The sequence below is a fragment of the Bos indicus genome, chromosome 3, assembly GCF_029378745.1.
Source record: "Bos indicus isolate NIAB-ARS_2022 breed Sahiwal x Tharparkar chromosome 3, NIAB-ARS_B.indTharparkar_mat_pri_1.0, whole genome shotgun sequence".
NCBI classification, from domain to species: domain Eukaryota; kingdom Metazoa; phylum Chordata; class Mammalia; order Artiodactyla; family Bovidae; genus Bos; species Bos indicus.
In genome coordinates this window covers 99,714,978-99,732,766 of record NC_091762.1, presented here as the reverse complement: position 1 = coordinate 99,732,766, position 17,789 = coordinate 99,714,978, and the positions used below count along the sequence as shown (strand labels likewise).

The 17,789-nt window shown below is 43.0% G+C and overlaps 2 protein-coding genes across 2 annotated transcripts in view; one reads left to right on the top strand and one right to left on the bottom strand.

Annotated features, from left to right (window-relative positions):
- The first annotated feature begins 1,421 nt into the window (after window positions 1-1,421).
- Window positions 1,422-4,048, top strand: TEX38 (testis expressed 38). The gene is made up of 2 exons (XM_019958423.2): window positions 1,422-2,349; window positions 3,281-4,048. The coding sequence occupies exons 1-2, from the start codon at window positions 2,313-2,315 to the stop codon at window positions 3,889-3,891; spliced, it is 648 nt and encodes a 215-aa protein (XP_019813982.2). The 5' UTR covers window positions 1,422-2,312; the 3' UTR covers window positions 3,892-4,048.
- A 1,799-nt stretch (window positions 4,049-5,847) lies between these two features.
- EFCAB14 (EF-hand calcium binding domain 14) overlaps window positions 5,848-17,789 on the bottom strand; it is a 38,234-nt gene continuing 26,292 nt past the window's right edge. Inside the window, exons 9-12 of the mRNA XM_070786598.1 lie at window positions 16,564-16,650; window positions 14,162-14,273; window positions 13,110-13,235; window positions 5,848-9,311 (exon numbers count right to left, since the gene is read on the bottom strand). Coding sequence (XP_070642699.1) covers window positions 9,136-9,311; window positions 13,110-13,235; window positions 14,162-14,273; window positions 16,564-16,650 — 501 coding nt within the window. The 3' untranslated portion in view covers window positions 5,848-9,135. The remainder of the gene's footprint in view (window positions 9,312-13,109; window positions 13,236-14,161; window positions 14,274-16,563; window positions 16,651-17,789) is intronic.

Genomic DNA, 17,789 nt, shown 5'->3' with positions numbered 1-17,789 from the left:
GACTTTGGTTTTAAATCTGAGTGAGATGGGGAGTCACTATGGGTTCTGAGTATAGAAAGTGAAAGTAGTTCAGCCGTTTCTGATCTTTGCAACTCCAGGGACTGTATAGTCCATGGAATTCTCTAGGCCAGAATACTGGAGTGGGTAACCTTTCCCTTCTCCAGGGGATCTTACCAACCCAGGGATGGAACCCAGGACTCCTGCATTACAGGTGGGCTCTTTACCAGCTGAGCCACAAAGGAAGCCCAAGAATACTGGGGTGGGTAGTTTATAAGCGCCACTTTTTAAAAGGATCATTCTGACTGCTGGTGGAATATAGGCCGTGGGGGACAAGGATGGAAGCTCTCCTAAGGGTGACTAATTTGTCCTAGTTTACCTGGCATTTCCCTGATTTTAGCATCAAAAGTCCTATGTCCTGGAAACTCCCTCAATCCCAGGCAATCAAGGACAGCTGGTTGTCTATAGGGAGACCAGGTGAGAGAGGATGGTCCTTGCACTAAAGTGATGGTGATGGCACAGTGGTCAGATTCTGGGCATGTCTTGAAAGCAAAGCCTAAAGATTTTGCTACTGGAGTGAATGTGGGTGTGAGAGAATCAAGAGCATCGAGGATGACTGTCAGGTTTTTGGCCTGAACGACTGGAAGAAGTTGCCATTTACACACAGGAGGAAGGCTGGCGTAGATATTGGCCATCAGGAGTTTTGTTTTGGACGAGGTAGTTTGAGATAACTTAATAGACTGGCTAGGAGAGATGTCAGTCAGGCTTTTGGGTATATGAGTCTAAAATTCTGAGAAGTGATCTGGGCTGGAGGTATAACAGTGAGAGTTGACAGTGTAGCTATGATATTTAAAGCCATGAGTCTGGGGGAGATCACTGAGGGAATGAATGTGGATAGAGGGCTAAGGACTGAGTCCTAGGGCACCTGACATTTAGAGATCAGAGAAAAGAAGAGAAACTAGCAAAGGAGACTGAAAAGCAGGAGCCAGTAAGGAGAGCCCAGATTAAGTGGAACCAGGAGAGAAATCTATGCTCATTATCCCTAGATGCCATGCTGAAGGCTTAAACAGGGAAGTAATCAGATGGTGCCAAGAAGCCAATCTAAGCTTAGTTGTGCAACCTACATGGAGGCTGACTTGGGCTTAGTTAGCTTTCTGAGCTGCCCGTATCCTCAGGAGGTGTGAGCAAGTCCCTGACCCAAGCAGTTCCTAGGGATTACTCGTGCATAGAGGAGATCTGCTTCTAGGACTCAAGCATCTGCTGGGAGTTGGACTAGACAACTCTCAAAGTGCCTTCAAACTGGATGTGGTGAAATTCTGGGAGCTGATGGAAACAACTGTCTGTCACAGAGTATGGGGTGTTGGGCTGAGCCTTGAAGGATAAGCAGGTGTTTGAGGATGGGGTGAGGGGGGAAGTGGGGAGGGGCACTCCTAGGTGAAGCAGCAGTGTAAGCAAAGCTCCAGAGATGGGAATGAGCAGGGTCTGTTGAAGAGTCACCTGGTCAGAAGGGAAACGTGTATGAAGGATGGGGAGGAAGGTGAGGCTGGAAAGAGATGTAGGGACAGATGGTGGGAAGCTCCCATAGTGCCAGATGCCCCAGAAACACTTGCCAACACTTGGCTGAAGGAAGGTAATTAAACAAAAGAGATTGTAAGAGCCAAGGAAAGTGAAAGTGAAGTCGCTCAGTCCTGTCTGACTCTTCGTAACCCCATAGACTGTAGCCTACCATAGACTCTAGCCTACAGGCTTCTCCATCCATGGGATTTTCCAGGCAAGAGTACCAGAGTGGGTTGTCATTTCCTTCTCCAGGGGATCTTCCCAACCCAGGGATCCAACCAGGGTCTCCCGCATTGCAGGCAGATGCTTTACCCTCTGAGCCACCAGGGAAGCCAGAAGACCTGAGGTCAGGGCTGCCCACTGCTCTGGGTGTACCCTGTCCCAGGCCCCATTCGGGACAGGTATCCATCAACTTTTCCTTAAAGCCTAGGGATACAACAAGCCGCTGAAGGACCTAGGGCCCTGTCCTGGAGGCTGCTCTGTGGGTCAGGGGTACAGGACCAATAATTCAGAGTGTGGGTCAGGCCCTGGTAGAAGCAGTAGAGGTGCACAATGTCCAGGAAACACCCCTGCTGGAGTCCCTTCCTTCCATTAGACTTTACAAATGCTAGCCCTGGATGCTCAGTGTTCGGAACTCAGTGACCCGCCTTTAAGGAACAATGGGGTCTGGGCATTCTGGGGACTCCTATTGGCTAAACAGATGAGTAGGTGAGCTCCCTCTCCCCAGAGGCACCAGTAAGGTACCAAGATTTGACTGTATGGATTCCCAAAGGGAGGACCTCAGCCTCCCTGGTGGTAAATGTGGTTCCTCCCCAAACCCCTGCCGCTTGCTTTGTGCCCTTAGGCTTGGGGGCACTCAGGGAAGACCTTTTGCCTGGATGGGAGTGATGACTGCCTGCATGGAAGAGTATTAAAGAGTTAGGACAGGGTTTACTCTAGAAAACTATGGATTTCTTGAGGGCAGAGGCCATGTATCTCTGCCCACCCAGAGAATATCCCAGGACCATCTCAATTGAATGATTAGGGTTTGGTGAAATGGGATGGGATACTGGTGTCCCATCCACTGGTAAACTGCTATTTTCTTGATGGTCTTTGCCTGTAGTGAGGCTTCTTATTCTGATGTTTTGGATGGGCCAGGGTTGGGATCCAGAGGCTTGAGTAAGCCTGGGCAGTCATGCTTCTCCAGACCTTACTTTCCTTATCTGTGAAGGGCTAAAGGTGGCCTCTTAAGCTCTCTGAAAATTCTGCTTTGAATAAAAGAATGATGAGGCAAGTCAATGAGAAGGAAAGGAAGGAATTGAGAGAGTGGTTAAATGGAGAAGTTGTGTTCAGTCATCCGACTTTGTGACCCCATGGATTGCAGCACACCAGACTTTCCTGTCCTTCACTGTCTCCCAGAGTTTGCGCAAACTCATGTCCATTGAGTCAATGATGCCATCCAACCATCTCATCCTCAGTCATCCCCTTCTCCTGCTTTCTATTTTTCCCAGCATCAGAGTCTTTTCCAATGTGTGGTCTCTTCGCATCAAGTGGCCAAAGTATTGGAGCTTCAGCTTTAGCATCAGCCCTTCCATTGAGTATTCAGAATTGATTTCCTTTAGGATTGATTGGTTTGATAAGTAGAGGGGACGAATGGTGAAAGGGCTAAGGAGAGGAATGAGAAACAGCTGAGACTCCCCAAACTACACCTTTCAGCCAGCTTATTCTTTTTTCTTATTGCCTTTAGTGTGGGTGTCACTGTACTTTGGATTCCTGGGGCTGTGTTCTGTGGTAACTGGCAGCTGCATTCTCTTTCTGCACTGGAGGAAGAACGTGCGGCGGGAAGAGCGTGCCCAGGAGTGGGTGGAGGTGATGAGAGCAGCCACATTCACCTACAGCCCGCTGTTGTACTGGATTAACAAGCGACGGCACTATGGCATGAATGCAGCCATTAATACTGGCCCTCCCCCTGCTGCCACCAAGACTGCGACTGACACCCAGAATTCAGATCGCCCCTCGGAGCTGGATGTCCCCGAGAGCAGGAGCTATGCTGCTCAAGATAGCAGCCCCAAGGTGGAGGCCCCCGGCCCCCTGCATCCTGCAGTGCAGCTGGCACCACAGCAGCCCCTACCTTCTTCCCCAGTGCTGCGGCCCCAGGCCAGCTCCCCACTCCCAATTCCCATCTTTCAGGAGGTGCCCTTTGCCCTCTCCCTGTGTAACCTACCCCCGATGCTGAACCACTCGGTTTCCTACCCTTTGGCCACCTGTCCTCAAAGGAATGTCCACTTCAATTCCCTCCCCACAATGGCCCAGGGGGACCACTGCTTGAATGCCAAGCCCTTTGCTTCAGAACTGTAGCCTCCGCTCACTGAGGATGGGAGCTGGAGGTATCCTGGGCAGAACAGGAAATAGAGCTGACCTCAGGGAGGTGGTATTGACACGAGGCCAGGGCCCATGTGGATGTCACCTAATGAAAGATTTAAAAAGTCCAAAGGCTCCATGTGTCTCATTTGTCGTTAGGAGGGCAGTGTCTGATGGAGGGCATTTTGCAAACTAAGCTAAAGGTCAGAGTCTCACCAACACCAGTGGGAATGACTGTGGGGAGACACACTGAGCCAGTACTTGTGATGGGCTCAACATCCCTCTGTTATTTCAGAATAAAACCATGTGCCAGACCCTGGGTTAGGTGCCCAAAGGCACTGCTATTCTGTGGGACACTGAGCACAGCCACAGAGTGACAGTCACGGAGGATGCATGAGCAATGGTGATTCGTAGTGGCCAAAACAAGTCAGTGTGAAATCTATGAACCACACTGCACTGCTGCTTGAATCGCATTCTTTGTTAACATCTATGATGTATTGTCTCTACATTATTTCTAATACAGGAACACTGTCAAACAGATATCACAATCTTTCTCTTACAGATTAAGAGTTTCCAAGGGCATTTCGCATATCATTTAAAAAAATATTTGTTTTGGCTACGCTGGGTCTTGGTTGCGGCACACTGGATCTTTATTTGAGGCATGTGAACTCTTAGTAGTGGCATGTGGTATCTAGTTCCCTGACCAGGGATCGAACCCAGACCCTCTGCATTGGGAGCACAGAGTCTTAAGCCATTGGACCACCAGGGAAGTCCATCATATCATGTTGCAAAGTCTCAAATTTGTCTGCCTGGCATCAAAGTTCCTGATCTTTCCACCATTCACCATGGTCCCCATTCCCTAATGTCTTTTTTGAAAACTCTTGGAAAATGATTTGTGTGTAGGGCATGATTAACTTGGTTTACAGATTGACTTGGCAGAGGGCTGGCCAATGAACCTCCTAAAAGTACCCAATTTTTTAAATCTTAAAGGGACTCATGGCTTCTCCCAAAGTTAAGATCCTGCTGCTACTGCTGCTAAGTTGCTTCAGTCGTATCCAAGTCTATGCGACCCCATAGACGGCAGCCCACCAGGGTCCCCTGTCCCTGGGATTCTCCAGGCAAGAATACTGGAGTGGGTTGCCATTTCCTTCTCCAATGCAGGAAAGTGAAAAGTGAAAGTGAAGTCGCTCAGTCGTGTCCGACTCTTAGAGACCCCATGGACTGCGGCCTACCAGGCTCCTCGTCATGTGAATATTATTTTTTGCATCTTCTGGAAACTATTCTAAAAGGAGAGACAAAGATAATACTGGCTATTTGATCCCAGTTCAAGTCTAAGAAAACCTAGTTGTGCTCCAAGATATGCTCCAGGATATAAAATTTTCCTTCACTTTGGAAATGAGAAAATCCCCTTACCGTACTTATGAGCTAGTCTTTATGTATGCTTTTTCCTGAGAGGAAAGGCCTCCCAGATTGTGTGTGTGTGTAATCCCAGAATCTAGCAACCATGTAGAGCTAATTAAAAAAATTTTATGTGTGAAAAAAGCCCCAGCCTCTTCCTCTATGACCCTTATATTGCAATGGATTTCAAGCCTTCTTCCTTCATTTTTCCTGAAGACATGGAATATTTCCTGTAAACATGCTCCTATAGTGAACCTCAAAATAAAAAGCAGGTCTAAGTGGAACTTCCCTGGTTGATGCAGAGTCAGGGGCTTTACTCTTCCCTCACCCTGCCCACATCGCCACAGATGCCAAAACGCCTTCATTTCTTCAGGCCAAATTGGGCAAATCTGCAGATTCTTCAATGTTACTTTCTGTCCACCATCTGTTAGGCTTTGCATCCAAAAGGAGGAAGGAGTCCATAAAAATAAGGATCAAAGTAGATTTTTCTTCTTAGTAATGGGGGGGCGGCACATGAGCCTTTAATCATAGACACAGTGGAAGAAAAAAGCAATGTTTAATTTATATAAATTAAAATGGTTTTATTACTGACATGAAATTAGCAAAGCCCAAATCAAGTGATGGAAATCTTGAATTCACTCCCTAAACAGAATCAAAACTGCTTAAACATTACCAAAATAGCTCCACTAAAGCAAAGTAGGTTTACATTTCTTAATATGAGAAAAGAACAAGATAGGTTAGGTTCGTATAACAAACGATATACGCTCTATAAAGTCTCAGGAATACCCAAATGTGTTCTGGTTTGGATATGAGAGGACCCACATCTTACTGGTGTTGTGTTGGTAAGCAAGCCAATGAGGTGTGTAGCAAACAAAAGCTGTCACTAAAAACAACTCAACAACAGGCCATTATGAGTATGAGCCCATCTCAGTCAAAATCTTCAACTGTGACCGCCAAGACCAGAGCGAGAAGGGGGGCAGATGGGGCTCTGTCCAGCAACAAAGTGAGGGAATGCCGAGGGCAGGGAAAGCAGCTAGCAGCAGGTGGAGGGTGTCCACTCTTCAGCTGGGCTGTAACAGACACAACCCTAAGAGCCAGGCCCTTCTCTGCTTGTAAGACAACACTACTATTTAGGGATCCAAGCCAGTTTCTCTCTTTGAGTCTTCTCTTCCTTTAATATATTGCCCCTCGATTTATGGGGGAGTCTCTCTAGGTAAACATTATACCAGATAGACGGCAAAAGAAAAACAGGACCAAGAAGTCATGCCTTGGGTAAGTTAGGAAAGCAGTAGGAGCTGCCAGAATGAAGAGATAAAAAAGCATTTGAAATGAAAACTGAAACCAAAACTACTAATTCTACTCAGTCTTCCTCTCAGGATTGAGGTGTGGCAGGTTAGGCTTGATTACAGATCAACATACGCTGGGTAAGTTAAGACAACTTTCAAAAAAAATCCCAAATTAATACTGAATGATACTGATTTATGTTGATGTATGGTAAAAACAAACACAATATTGTAAAGCAATTATCCTCCAATTAAAAATAAAAAATAATGAACAATATAGGCTTATGGGAATTCTTTTAAGCCGACAAATATGCTTAACTTAGAACAAAGGCATTCAAGATGTCCTAGTTCTACCTGGGAGATACAGCATTTTCCCAGGTGGTGTGACAGGGTATTCACAGGTCTGAGAGTGTAGAGGAACACCTCTGCCAAATTTGGTAGGGGAGAGGATGGCACCATCCACCTTGAGGTGGGAAGCACAGAGGATAAACTGAAAAGCACAGGTGATGCAAAAGAGAAGCACATACAAAGAGTAAAAGTGTCCTCAAAGTGTTTGCCTATGAATAAGAATTTGAAACTAAAAAGGACAAGCTACATTACCCTCAAGTATGTTTCTTATAAATCAAATCTCAAAAAAAAATACCCCAGGTACAGACATACTATTTATGGTACAATATATACAAATATAGCAGTATAATTTATTGCTAGAATTTTATTTGGTTGTTACAAAATTTGCAAGGGTATATATATTAAAAAAAGTGGGGGGGGGGGGCATGAAAGGCAGCCAGAAGAGTAAGTATCTTCAAGTTACCTAAAGTGCCAGACTAATTTTATACTATACTTAAACCTTTCCAAGAACATAAAATAGCACAGATAGGCAAAGGAATTAGAAGCATGAGCCATAATGAGGTAAGCAGACACATTCATAGGAAAAGACTTCATCCTGCCTTAACTCTAAATTTTAATATCTCTAGGGAAAAAGAAAGGTTAGCCAACACCAAGCTGAACATCATATGAAGAAAAAAACAGCCCTTAAACATTTAAAGGTGCTCAACTGTATCCATGGCTAACAGGGAAACTTGGACAAAGTGAAAATGGAAACAAACCCTACCAAAGAAGTCTCAAGGCTTCTCTAGTTTCTCCCTGACTTGGCCGGACAGCACAGTTAAATTTTTCAGTTTCCCTTTTGTGTAGCCTGAAGATTGCTTCGAAGATCAACATAGCACAAATGTAGGTGACATGGAGAAACAATTCCTTCTAGTCCAGGGACCTTTAGTACCAGGGCTACAGAAGTATTTAACGGGAGGATTATACTTGCTTGTATTAGATTTGAAAAAACTTGCTGCCATCATGTGAAGCCCCTACTCCAGGCCTGCCTGCCATGTTCTCTGGACAGAATCCTCTGGACAGAAAGCCTCTAGTTATTTCTGAGCTGCAATTGTAAGGAAACGTAATATGATTTCAGGTGTTTCATTTTACAACATTTTTGGCCTTAGTCAGCCCACAGAGGAACACATTAGGTTCTTGGTTAGCCCCCAGGTAAAAATCTCAAGAAGGTTCCTGGATCAGAATTAGAGGCAGCGCTTTCCTCTATAGTTCCTGAGTAGCCAGGCTGAGACAGTGGCCAAGGGACTGCAGCCCTGCCATTCAGAATGGAGACAGTATCAGAGGTGAAAGTCGATTAGAGCTTAAAGGTAGACTTGAGTGGATGGGTGGGGGAAGATAATCTAGTTCACTCAGGGGGGAAAACTACTGGCTCCTACTGGATTAACTTTTTATGCATATAAACCCTGAAACAGGATTAAAATGAGAAAATCCCCAACAAGACTTCTGGTTCACAGGATGGGAGGACAGAACAAATAGCCAGATCTTACGTTCCTGAGTCTAGAGGCAGCCCTGTTCCCTCAGTGTCCACTCCCTTAATCAATTCCCCCAGCACCAGGCCACACCCCATGGCAGCACCTAAAGATGTCTTAAGGAGACGGGGACATAGCTTCAAGCTGCTACCAGGTAAGATTAGCAATTTTTAATAACAAGTCATTTGTTCACATCCTGTTTCAAACCATTTTCCCCACTTCTCACAAAATATGCACAACTCCTTCACTTTAAATATTTACAAACAGAAAAGGTCTATCTGTTAAAGGAAAGACATTTTCTGAGTCTGTATAAAGTGCAGCTAATTTAAGGCAAATTTATGTGAAATATAAAAGGTGGCTTAGTCTCTCTATATACACATTTTCCAGTTTTAAAAGATAAGGTCTCCTCCCCTCAGAAAAAGGAAAGAGAAAAAAAGAGGGCTTGACTTTTTTTCTGGCAATTTTAAAATTAAGATCTTACTGGTTCCAGGAAATCATAGATTTCTGAATAAGTAAAATGGTCTTTTTTAAAAAAATAACTTTTATATAGCTTTTTCAAACAAGTTAAAAGGTGACAATGTGTCTGCTACTGTAGTTTGGAGGACTGGAGGATTGATCAGTAGGTAGAAGGGTTGTTTTTGTTAGCTGAGCAGATAATAGGTAGTCCACAGCATACATCCACTTCTGAAATGAACCTGATGAGGCTAGACACCTAAAGCTGCTCTCAGCTCCAGGAATGAGTATCTTCCATCTCCATCAGAATCAAACTCTCTTAAACGCTCTGGTTCTGGCCCAACAGACTCTAAGGTGTCCTCGATTTGCTGGTAGGTCAGCTTCCCATCCACATCCTGGCCAGTCTTATGGAATAAGCCCTGAAGATCTGTTAAAAAGGAATCACAAAAACATGTATGTACCTATATGCATAGCTAAATTTAGTTAACAGTTTAAAAAGTAGTCTCAACTGAATTTAAAGCACTAAAAGAAAAGCTACTTTGCAGACTTTGTTCCCCAAAGGTAAAGTTTAAGGTCTCACTAAATCTCAAAGAGGAATTGTTTTTGCTTTTTAAATGTATATGTATTTATTTTTGGCTGTGCTGGGTCTTTGTTGCCTTGTGCAGACTTTTCCACTTGCGGCAAGTGGAGGCTACTCTTTGCTGGGGTGTGTGGGCTTCTCACTGAGGGGCTTCTCTTGTGGAGTGCAGGTTTCAGTACTTGCAGTAGCTGTGACACATGGGGATTAGTTGCTCCGAGGCATGTGGAATCTTCCTGGACCAGGGATCAAACCTGTGCCCCAGCACTGCAGGTGGATTCCTATCTGCTGAGTCACCAGGGAAGTCCCTGAAAGACTAATTCTTGATCCTTTAAGGATGAGAGAATACTGAAGGGCACCATCCTCCCAAAATAGAAGCAGTGACAGATAATCACAAGAGAAGTGAATGGACTAGCTTTCTCTCTATGCAGGGTCTTTCTTTAAGATTTTCCAGATTTTATTCTTATGTTGAAGGGGTAGAAGGGACTGCAGAAGCCTTAAGAGTTAACTGATAGGAGCTCTGATGGCCTATAGAACAGACTATGGCATATTGTCAATTCAATAGTTATTATATAATCCAGTAGTTCCATTCCTAGGGTATAAACTCAAGAGAAATAAAAATGTGTGTCTACACAAAAAGCTGTAAATGAGTGTTCATAGCTTCATTGTTACTAATAGTCAAAATGTAGTATATCCATAGGATGGAATATTATTCAGTCAAAAAAGGAATGCAGTATTGTTGCATGCCACAAAATAGATAAACCTTGAAAACATTGTGCTAAGTGAAAGAAGCATATTGAAAGAAAGAAGCACACATAAGACCATGTATTACATGATTCCACTTACATGAAACACCCAGAATTGGCAAATCCAAAGAGAAAGTGGTTGAGAGATTAGTAGTTGCCAGGGGTTAGGGGAAGGGGGATAATAGGATGTGACTATTCTCTTTCTGAGACTGACCTTCCCCACTCTCCCACCCTGCCCAAGAGTGGGCTCTATAATGAACACCTAGGAGGGCCAACTGTTTATATAATGTTTAACAAGGGATTGACTGTGTCCCCACTGAATGACTTAGTATTAATGATTCAGTCTCTATAACAGACTTATGGACATGGGGGAGTGGGGAAAGAGAGGGTGACAAATGGAGATAGTTGCATGGAAACATGTAGATGGCCAGTGGGAATTTGCTGTATGACTCAGGAAACTCCAACCAGGGCTCTATGACAACCTAGAGGGGTGGGAAGGGGTGAGAGGCAGAAGGGAGGTTCAAGAGGGAGGGGACATATGTATACCTATGGGTGAGTCATGTTGATGTATGGCAGAAATCAACACAATAGTGTAAAGAAGTTCTCCTTCAATTAAACATAAACAATAAAAAAAAATAGATTTAGTCTCTAATACCAGAGGACGGTACTGTCAAGCAATTTTGTAGACAACCTCTTGTGTAAGTCCCTACTTTCAGTCCTAAGAGCCCCAGCAAAGCAGCTATATAAAGCTCTCTGAAAACCAGGAAAGCAATGAGACACCTGTTCCCAATTCCTGCCACCAAGTGGTCAACTGGAAAATGTTTTGTGTGTGTGCGTGTGTGTACACACGGGGCATGAGTTTATAGAATGTGCTGCACACTCTGCAAGAGAATTCTAATAAAAATCAGATTGTTGCCTCAGGTCATTTAAAAAATGTAGTCATTCAAAAGTGTGCACCACCTATATTAGGGATTAAAGTATAAATGTTAAGATGGCTATTTCTTAATCTGCTCTAACAGTCTTTCCTCCTTTTATTTCATCAATTCTTGATGTAAAAATGAAGACCAGGAGGAGGCAACTTGTGTTGCCAACAAACACAACTTAACATGCTCCTGTCTCCCCAGAAAACAGAAAGAAAAAAAATGAGGATAGGGAAGAAAGTATTTAAATGGCAATACATATTTTTTAAAACAATTTTTAATTGAATGATAATTGCTTTACAGAATTAGGTTGTTTCCTGTCACATATCAACATGAATCAGCTGTAGGTATACATATGTCCCCTCCCTCTGAACCTCCCTCCCGCCTCTCACCTCTTCCCACCCCTCTAGGTTGTCACAGAGCCCTGGTTTGAGTTTCCTGAGTCATAGAGCAAATTCCCACTGGCTATCTATTTTACATATGGTAATGTAAGTTTCCATGTTACTTTCTCCATCCTGTCACCCTCTCCTTCCTCCCCCCGCCATGTCTTTAAGTCTGTTCTCTGTGTCTGCTTCTCCATTGCTGCCCTGCAAATAAATTCATCAATACCATCTTTCTAGATTCCATATATATGCGTTAGTATACAATACTTATCTTTCTCTTTCTGACTTACTTCACTCTGTACAATAGGCTCTAGGTTCATCCACCTCATTAGAACTCAAATTAAATGGCAATGTAAATGCCATTGTAAATTGCCATTTAATGGCAATGTAGGTTTCCTATGCTTTAAGAATTAATTGTAACCTATAGATAACTTATTCACTTAACAAATATTCACATGTCCCAGGCACGAGGATAGGGGCTGGGAGTGAAGTTAAATGTTATAGCTCCCTAGGAAATTACAACCGTGTGACATGTGCAAACATAAGATACTGTGAGTACACACATAGGAGGAGCCTAGTCCAGTCCTGAGAGGTAAGAAAATGTTTCCTGGTGGAAAGGTTTCTAAAGTGAGGTGAAGAGTCAGGCAGAGAGGGTGATAGGAATGGGTGATTTTCCAGGCAGTTAGCAAGTGCAAAATCAGGAAACCAAACATCACAAAGAGGGATGGAATACACTGCTGGAAGCAAGACAAACACATTTCTCTGTGAATCAGATCCTTCCTACTAACATTTATCTTGCCGATTTTCAGCCAAAGACCCCTCATTTCTGAAGGACTTCTGACAAACAGGGTCGACTTTTACTTTACTCTGCTAGTCTCACAGTATTATGTTTGCTTGTCTTCTTCACTGGACTGTTATATCCGTGGGGAAAGTGAGACTGTATCTTCTTATACTGTATTCTTACTGCTTACACTGGGTCTAACTAGGTACTCACTGAATGACTGAAGACTCTAAAAAACATTCACAGAGACATAACATAGTGTAGTGTGGTTAATGGCACCCCACTCTAGTACTCTTGCCTGAAAAATCCCATGGATGGAGGAGCCTGGTGGGCTGCAGTCCATGGGGTCGCTAAGAGTCGAACGCGACTGAGCGACTTCCCTTTCACTTTTCACTTTCATGCATTGGAGAAGGAAATGGCAACCCACTCCAGTGTTCTTGCCTGGAGAATCCCAGGGACGCGGGAGCCTGGTGGGCTGCCGTCTCTGGGGTCGCACAGAGCCGGACACGACTGCAGTAGCAGCAGTGTGGTTAAGAGTAAAAGTTTCGTTGTCAAACTGCCTTGGTGTGAATTTTGCCTCATCAGTTATGGCTGTGTGGACTTTAGGCAATTCCCTATCAGTAAAATGGGTATAATACACGACTACTGATGGTCCCAGGATTTTACTAGAATTATATAATATAATGCATATCAAGTATCTGGCCCACAGGAAGTGCTCAACAGTGTTAGATATCAATCTTTATCTTACAAGTTAAAACAGTTAGAAAGTTACAACTTTGAGCTATTTCCTCTATCATTCCATAATATAAAAATTTTACCTTCAATGCTAGAAATTCCTGGAAGGGAAACAGGTCTTAGCTGGACAGCTTTCTCAATCTGGTCTCCAAGAGACTGTGGGAATTTTGGCAATGTTGATGGCTGTGATGTGAAATTCTGTACTTGCTCTGTAACAAACAATATACAGTTTTAGTATTACCAGTCTGACATAAAATTAAACCAATATTGAAGGTCACTTTCAAACTTTAATATTTAAGTTTGAAGCTGTGGTCCCAACTGGATGCTCTTACAGTTCAAGTTAGCTTTACACATGTTTAGAAGTTGAGAGTTCAAGCTGCAATGAGAAAAGCATTGGGGATTTGACATCGTAGGAACTCTGCTAAGAGCCTAATTTGAGGGTACGTGTCACCAGACCAGCTGTGCTGAAAGAACGCTACCATACAATTACGTAGCACAATGTCAGGGCAAGGCCTCCCACTGTACTTTTGTCTCCCATGTAAAAGAGTAACGGAAGTTGCATTGCTTTCCCCAAAATGAAAAATACTTGTGGGTGGGTAGAGGTCAAAATGAACATAATCTAGTGCCTTGGTTACATTATGAAGCAGCACCAGCAGAGGTTGATGCAACGGCTAATATCGATTAGGTTATGTCCCTGCCTAAAGTCAAAGGCCCTTCCAACCCAATGATCCCATGTTATTACTTGTTAATGGCTTTTCAGGAGGACTAATATTTATTTTTAAGTAAATTTTATGCACTTACAGAAATGAAGACTCCCGTAAACAACATTTAGGGCTGGTTTAATACATACTATGACAGTAATGTTTCTGCCTATAATTGGATGCAGACAGCATGGAGAAGTCTATTTCCAGCTAAACATTACCCATTCTTCCCTTAATAGACTGGAGTACAAATCATGTGCAAAATGGGCTTTTTCTAAATGAAAGCAAAGTGTAGCAGCTTCAACTCGGTGCGCTCAGGCATCATTCACTCCATGCCATCAGTCCTGCCAGAACACCTTTCCCCATTCCCTGTGTGGGAGGCGAGCTGCCCAAGCCTGCGTGAAATATTCAGAAGCCAATCCTGAATATCTTACCTTCATTGGCAGTCTTCGGAGGCCTGCTGCTCTCAGGTTTGTTTGTGAGAGCACTTATCAGCTGCAGCTTCTCTCTAAGCTTAGATACCTGAGAATCTGAACTATCTTCTTTCTGTCCAAAACAAAGATCATAGAAGATTTAAGGCAGGAGGAGGACCTCATCTGATTCTTCATGATATTCCCAAAGCCTAGTTAGCCTGTAGCTCTTGACCCCAAATAGGCTCCCTCTGAAGGCAACGAAGGAATGAATCAATAATTACTAGAGACATCTTTAGTACTCAGTGTTGATGAGGGCTGGGCTGGATTTGAGCCTACACCATTCAGGGAACATTATGCCACAGATGATCTGATTCGCCGTGTGCACTTGGCAGCTGGGGAAGGCATGCATATGCCAGCAGTAAAGGAATGCACACTTGCTCAGGTGCCTTCATGATACCCATTTCCGAAATGGGCAGGATCCTGTTGTCTAGGAACTATTTCATACTAACTAAATAATTTTTCTGAGTAGCTTACTTCACCTTGTGACTATACCACTTTAGGCAGAGTTTCATGCTCTTATCACCTTAAAAAAAAAAGAAAAAAGCAACCAGACCACAAGTATTCCCTTGATCTGCCTTCTCGTCCCCCATGATAACTATTAACTGGTGGCAGGAATTGTTAGGAACATGAAAGAATTATAGTATTTCTAATTCAAGGCCTTACTTGTATCTTTAAAAAAAATCCCCCCCCCACCTCTGTCTCATTCCTAGATGATACAGTGGCATATAAAAAATACAATTAATTATAAAAAGAGAGAAGTCTGGTTTCTGTGAGGTCAGTTTCTAACGGCATAGGCTAGTTTGAAAGGTCCTGATCCTATGTCTAATTACAATATTGACCACTATATGTTTCTTTCATTCAACATAGACTTACTTATTCCTCTCTTATCCTTATTCTACACTAACAGTTACTGTATAGTAGAAGGAAATGGTTACTGTATAGTAGAAGTAATCTTGCCTGGGAAATCCCATGGACAGAGGAGCCTGGCAGGCTACAGTCCATGGGGTCACAAGAGTCACACACAACTTAGCGACGAAACCACCATCATGGATCACTCTTAGTTTATTTAGGGAGTCAAAATATGGATATATATAGCTAAAACTAGGTACTAAATGCTTGAATAATTTATGGCAAGGAGAAATTGCATTTTGCTAGGATGCTTAGATGAGGCAGCACTAAGACACTGGGGTAACAGTTAAAAATCACAAAGTGTTGGAAAGTAAAGCCAAAAAATTCAGGCAAAAATGTGTACTAGCTCTATTTTATTCTGATATTTACTATTAAAATCTGAATTGTTGTTGAAATCACTACTATTTTCCAATAGTAACCATCTGTTACTTTTTTTGTGCTCAACATTTTTATGTGGATCTTAAATTTCTCTTGTTATTCTCTAGGTGAAGTTCAATTTTTTTTTTGGTAGTAGCAGTTAGAAAACTCAACAAAAACCTAGCTTTTAAAGCACTAAAATCTTAATATATGTGATTTTTATCTAGATAATACACAAAACTGTTAAGAACAAGTATAGATGGAAAGCATTACACTGAAAACTGTCTGACATATGGTTCATTTCCTGTGAACTCACATCCTTGAGCTTATCAAATGTAATGTGCATATGAAATGATATTTCAGTCACTCAGTCATGATCTTCCTGGCTTTTCCTTTATCTTAACCCAGGTCTTATAATACTAATAATATTACACAATACTCTAATCACAGAGAATGCTGAAAACACCCTTTCCTTCTGGGGATATCAAAACATATCAGATTGTTGTCTTATCTAGACAATATATCTGGGAGAAAGGAAAAATGGGAAGGTACAAGGTGAAGAGAACTGACTGAAGCTTAAAGGGACTTTGTATGCACTGAGACTACAATCTTTTCTCCCCTTTCCATTCCCCCAAAGACTGTAATCTTAACAACAAGGAATAGTTTTTGGTTTAGATACCATTTTTAGATAACTTATGCCTCTGTTCCCCATCAACAGTACAGAGAACTTACTGTCTTAGCTTAAAACTCCCTTCCTTAGGGAAGTCTTCCTGTTCTGTTAACACTCTGTGATATCCTATACTTTTCCTCTGTAGCACTTATATTTCACTCAATTATGTGTTGATCTTTGGATTGATGGACTTTATGAGTTCCACCACAAGAACGGTCACATGTCTATCCTGCTCACTGTGGTCACCCCAGCTTCTAGCAGAGAGCTGGGCATGGGGCAGGTGCCTGATAAAGTATTTACTTATTTACTAATATGCTAATTACTGTGTCTTGAAGTTTCAGCAAAAAAGACTGAAGTGCTCCCTTTGAGAAAGAAGCAGATGCCTATGCATTTACTCTTACTTCAGAGAAAGCCTCTTATTATTTACCTTTATGCCCTGGGATTTTACTGACTTTATTCTGTTGGTCACTTGATGCAAAGACTCTCTCTTCAGAGTGGCAGCTCTATCATTCACCTTAAAGGGTGAAAGGAACAAAACGAGAGAAGATTAAAGGAAAACATGAAAACTTAAGCAACGTTTAGGACTTTTTAAACAAACTTGCCAAACTTATTTAAAGGGTCTCAGAACATTCAACAGAAATACCAGCAGGAGAATAAGAGGAGAGGGAGAAAGGTTTTAGAGAGACAAAGCTGAAACTCGTGTTTCTAGTTGTTTCCATCACAAACTTCAAAAAGTGAGAGCACTTTAACCCAAAACCATGCTGGGTATGATTCAGTTGGAAAAAACAGTAGGACAGATGGTACTACTGGTAATTTCCTCTTCTAGAGAAAAATAGAGTGGGGAGGGGAGGCACCGTATGGGGAGCTTTAGGGCCGGTGAGTTTTCACAATAAGCCTTGAAAACCAACCTTCAAGGCCTAATACTTATCAAATCACCCCAAATTCCTAGCCTCTACCATCCTTAGTTTGCTGCTGCTGCTGCTAAGTCGTTTCAGTTGTGTCCGACTCTGTGCGACCCGAGATGGCAGCCCACCAGGCTCCCCCATCCCTGGGATTCTCCAGGCAAGAACACTGGAGTGGGTTGCCATTTCCTTCTCTAATGCAGGAAAGTGAAAAGTGAAAGTGAAGTCGCTCAGTCGCTCAGTCGTGTCCAACTCTTAGCGACCCCATGGACTGCAGCCTACCAGGCTCCTCCGTCCATGGGATTTTCCAGGCAAGAGTACTGGAGTGGGGTGCCATTGCCTTCTCCCGTCCTTAGTTTAGCTAAGTTCAAAAGGGCTTTTTGAAAGAAGGCTCCTTTAATCTTCGCAGCTTTGTAGTAAATTACATACCCCTGGAAAGGAGGAGGAGGAATGGGTTCTCCTCCTCTAATCTCAAAGCCAAGGCCAGGCAACTTGCCAAGGCTGCACCATGGCAGAGCCAGTTCAAAGGTTGTTTGCTATGTGCCAGAGCTTGACGTTACTTGTGGGCTTGCTTCCAGCTTTGGCGGTTACTTGATTTACAGTACAATGTCCTGTATTTGGTTTCTATTTCTACATATGCCTATGTCTTTGCTGTATGAAATTTTTAAGGGTGGGACTTGCAGCTATTAAAAGATAATCCACATGGATTTCAAACAGTGCATATGTGAAAGGTGGTTTTTTAAAAAAGGAA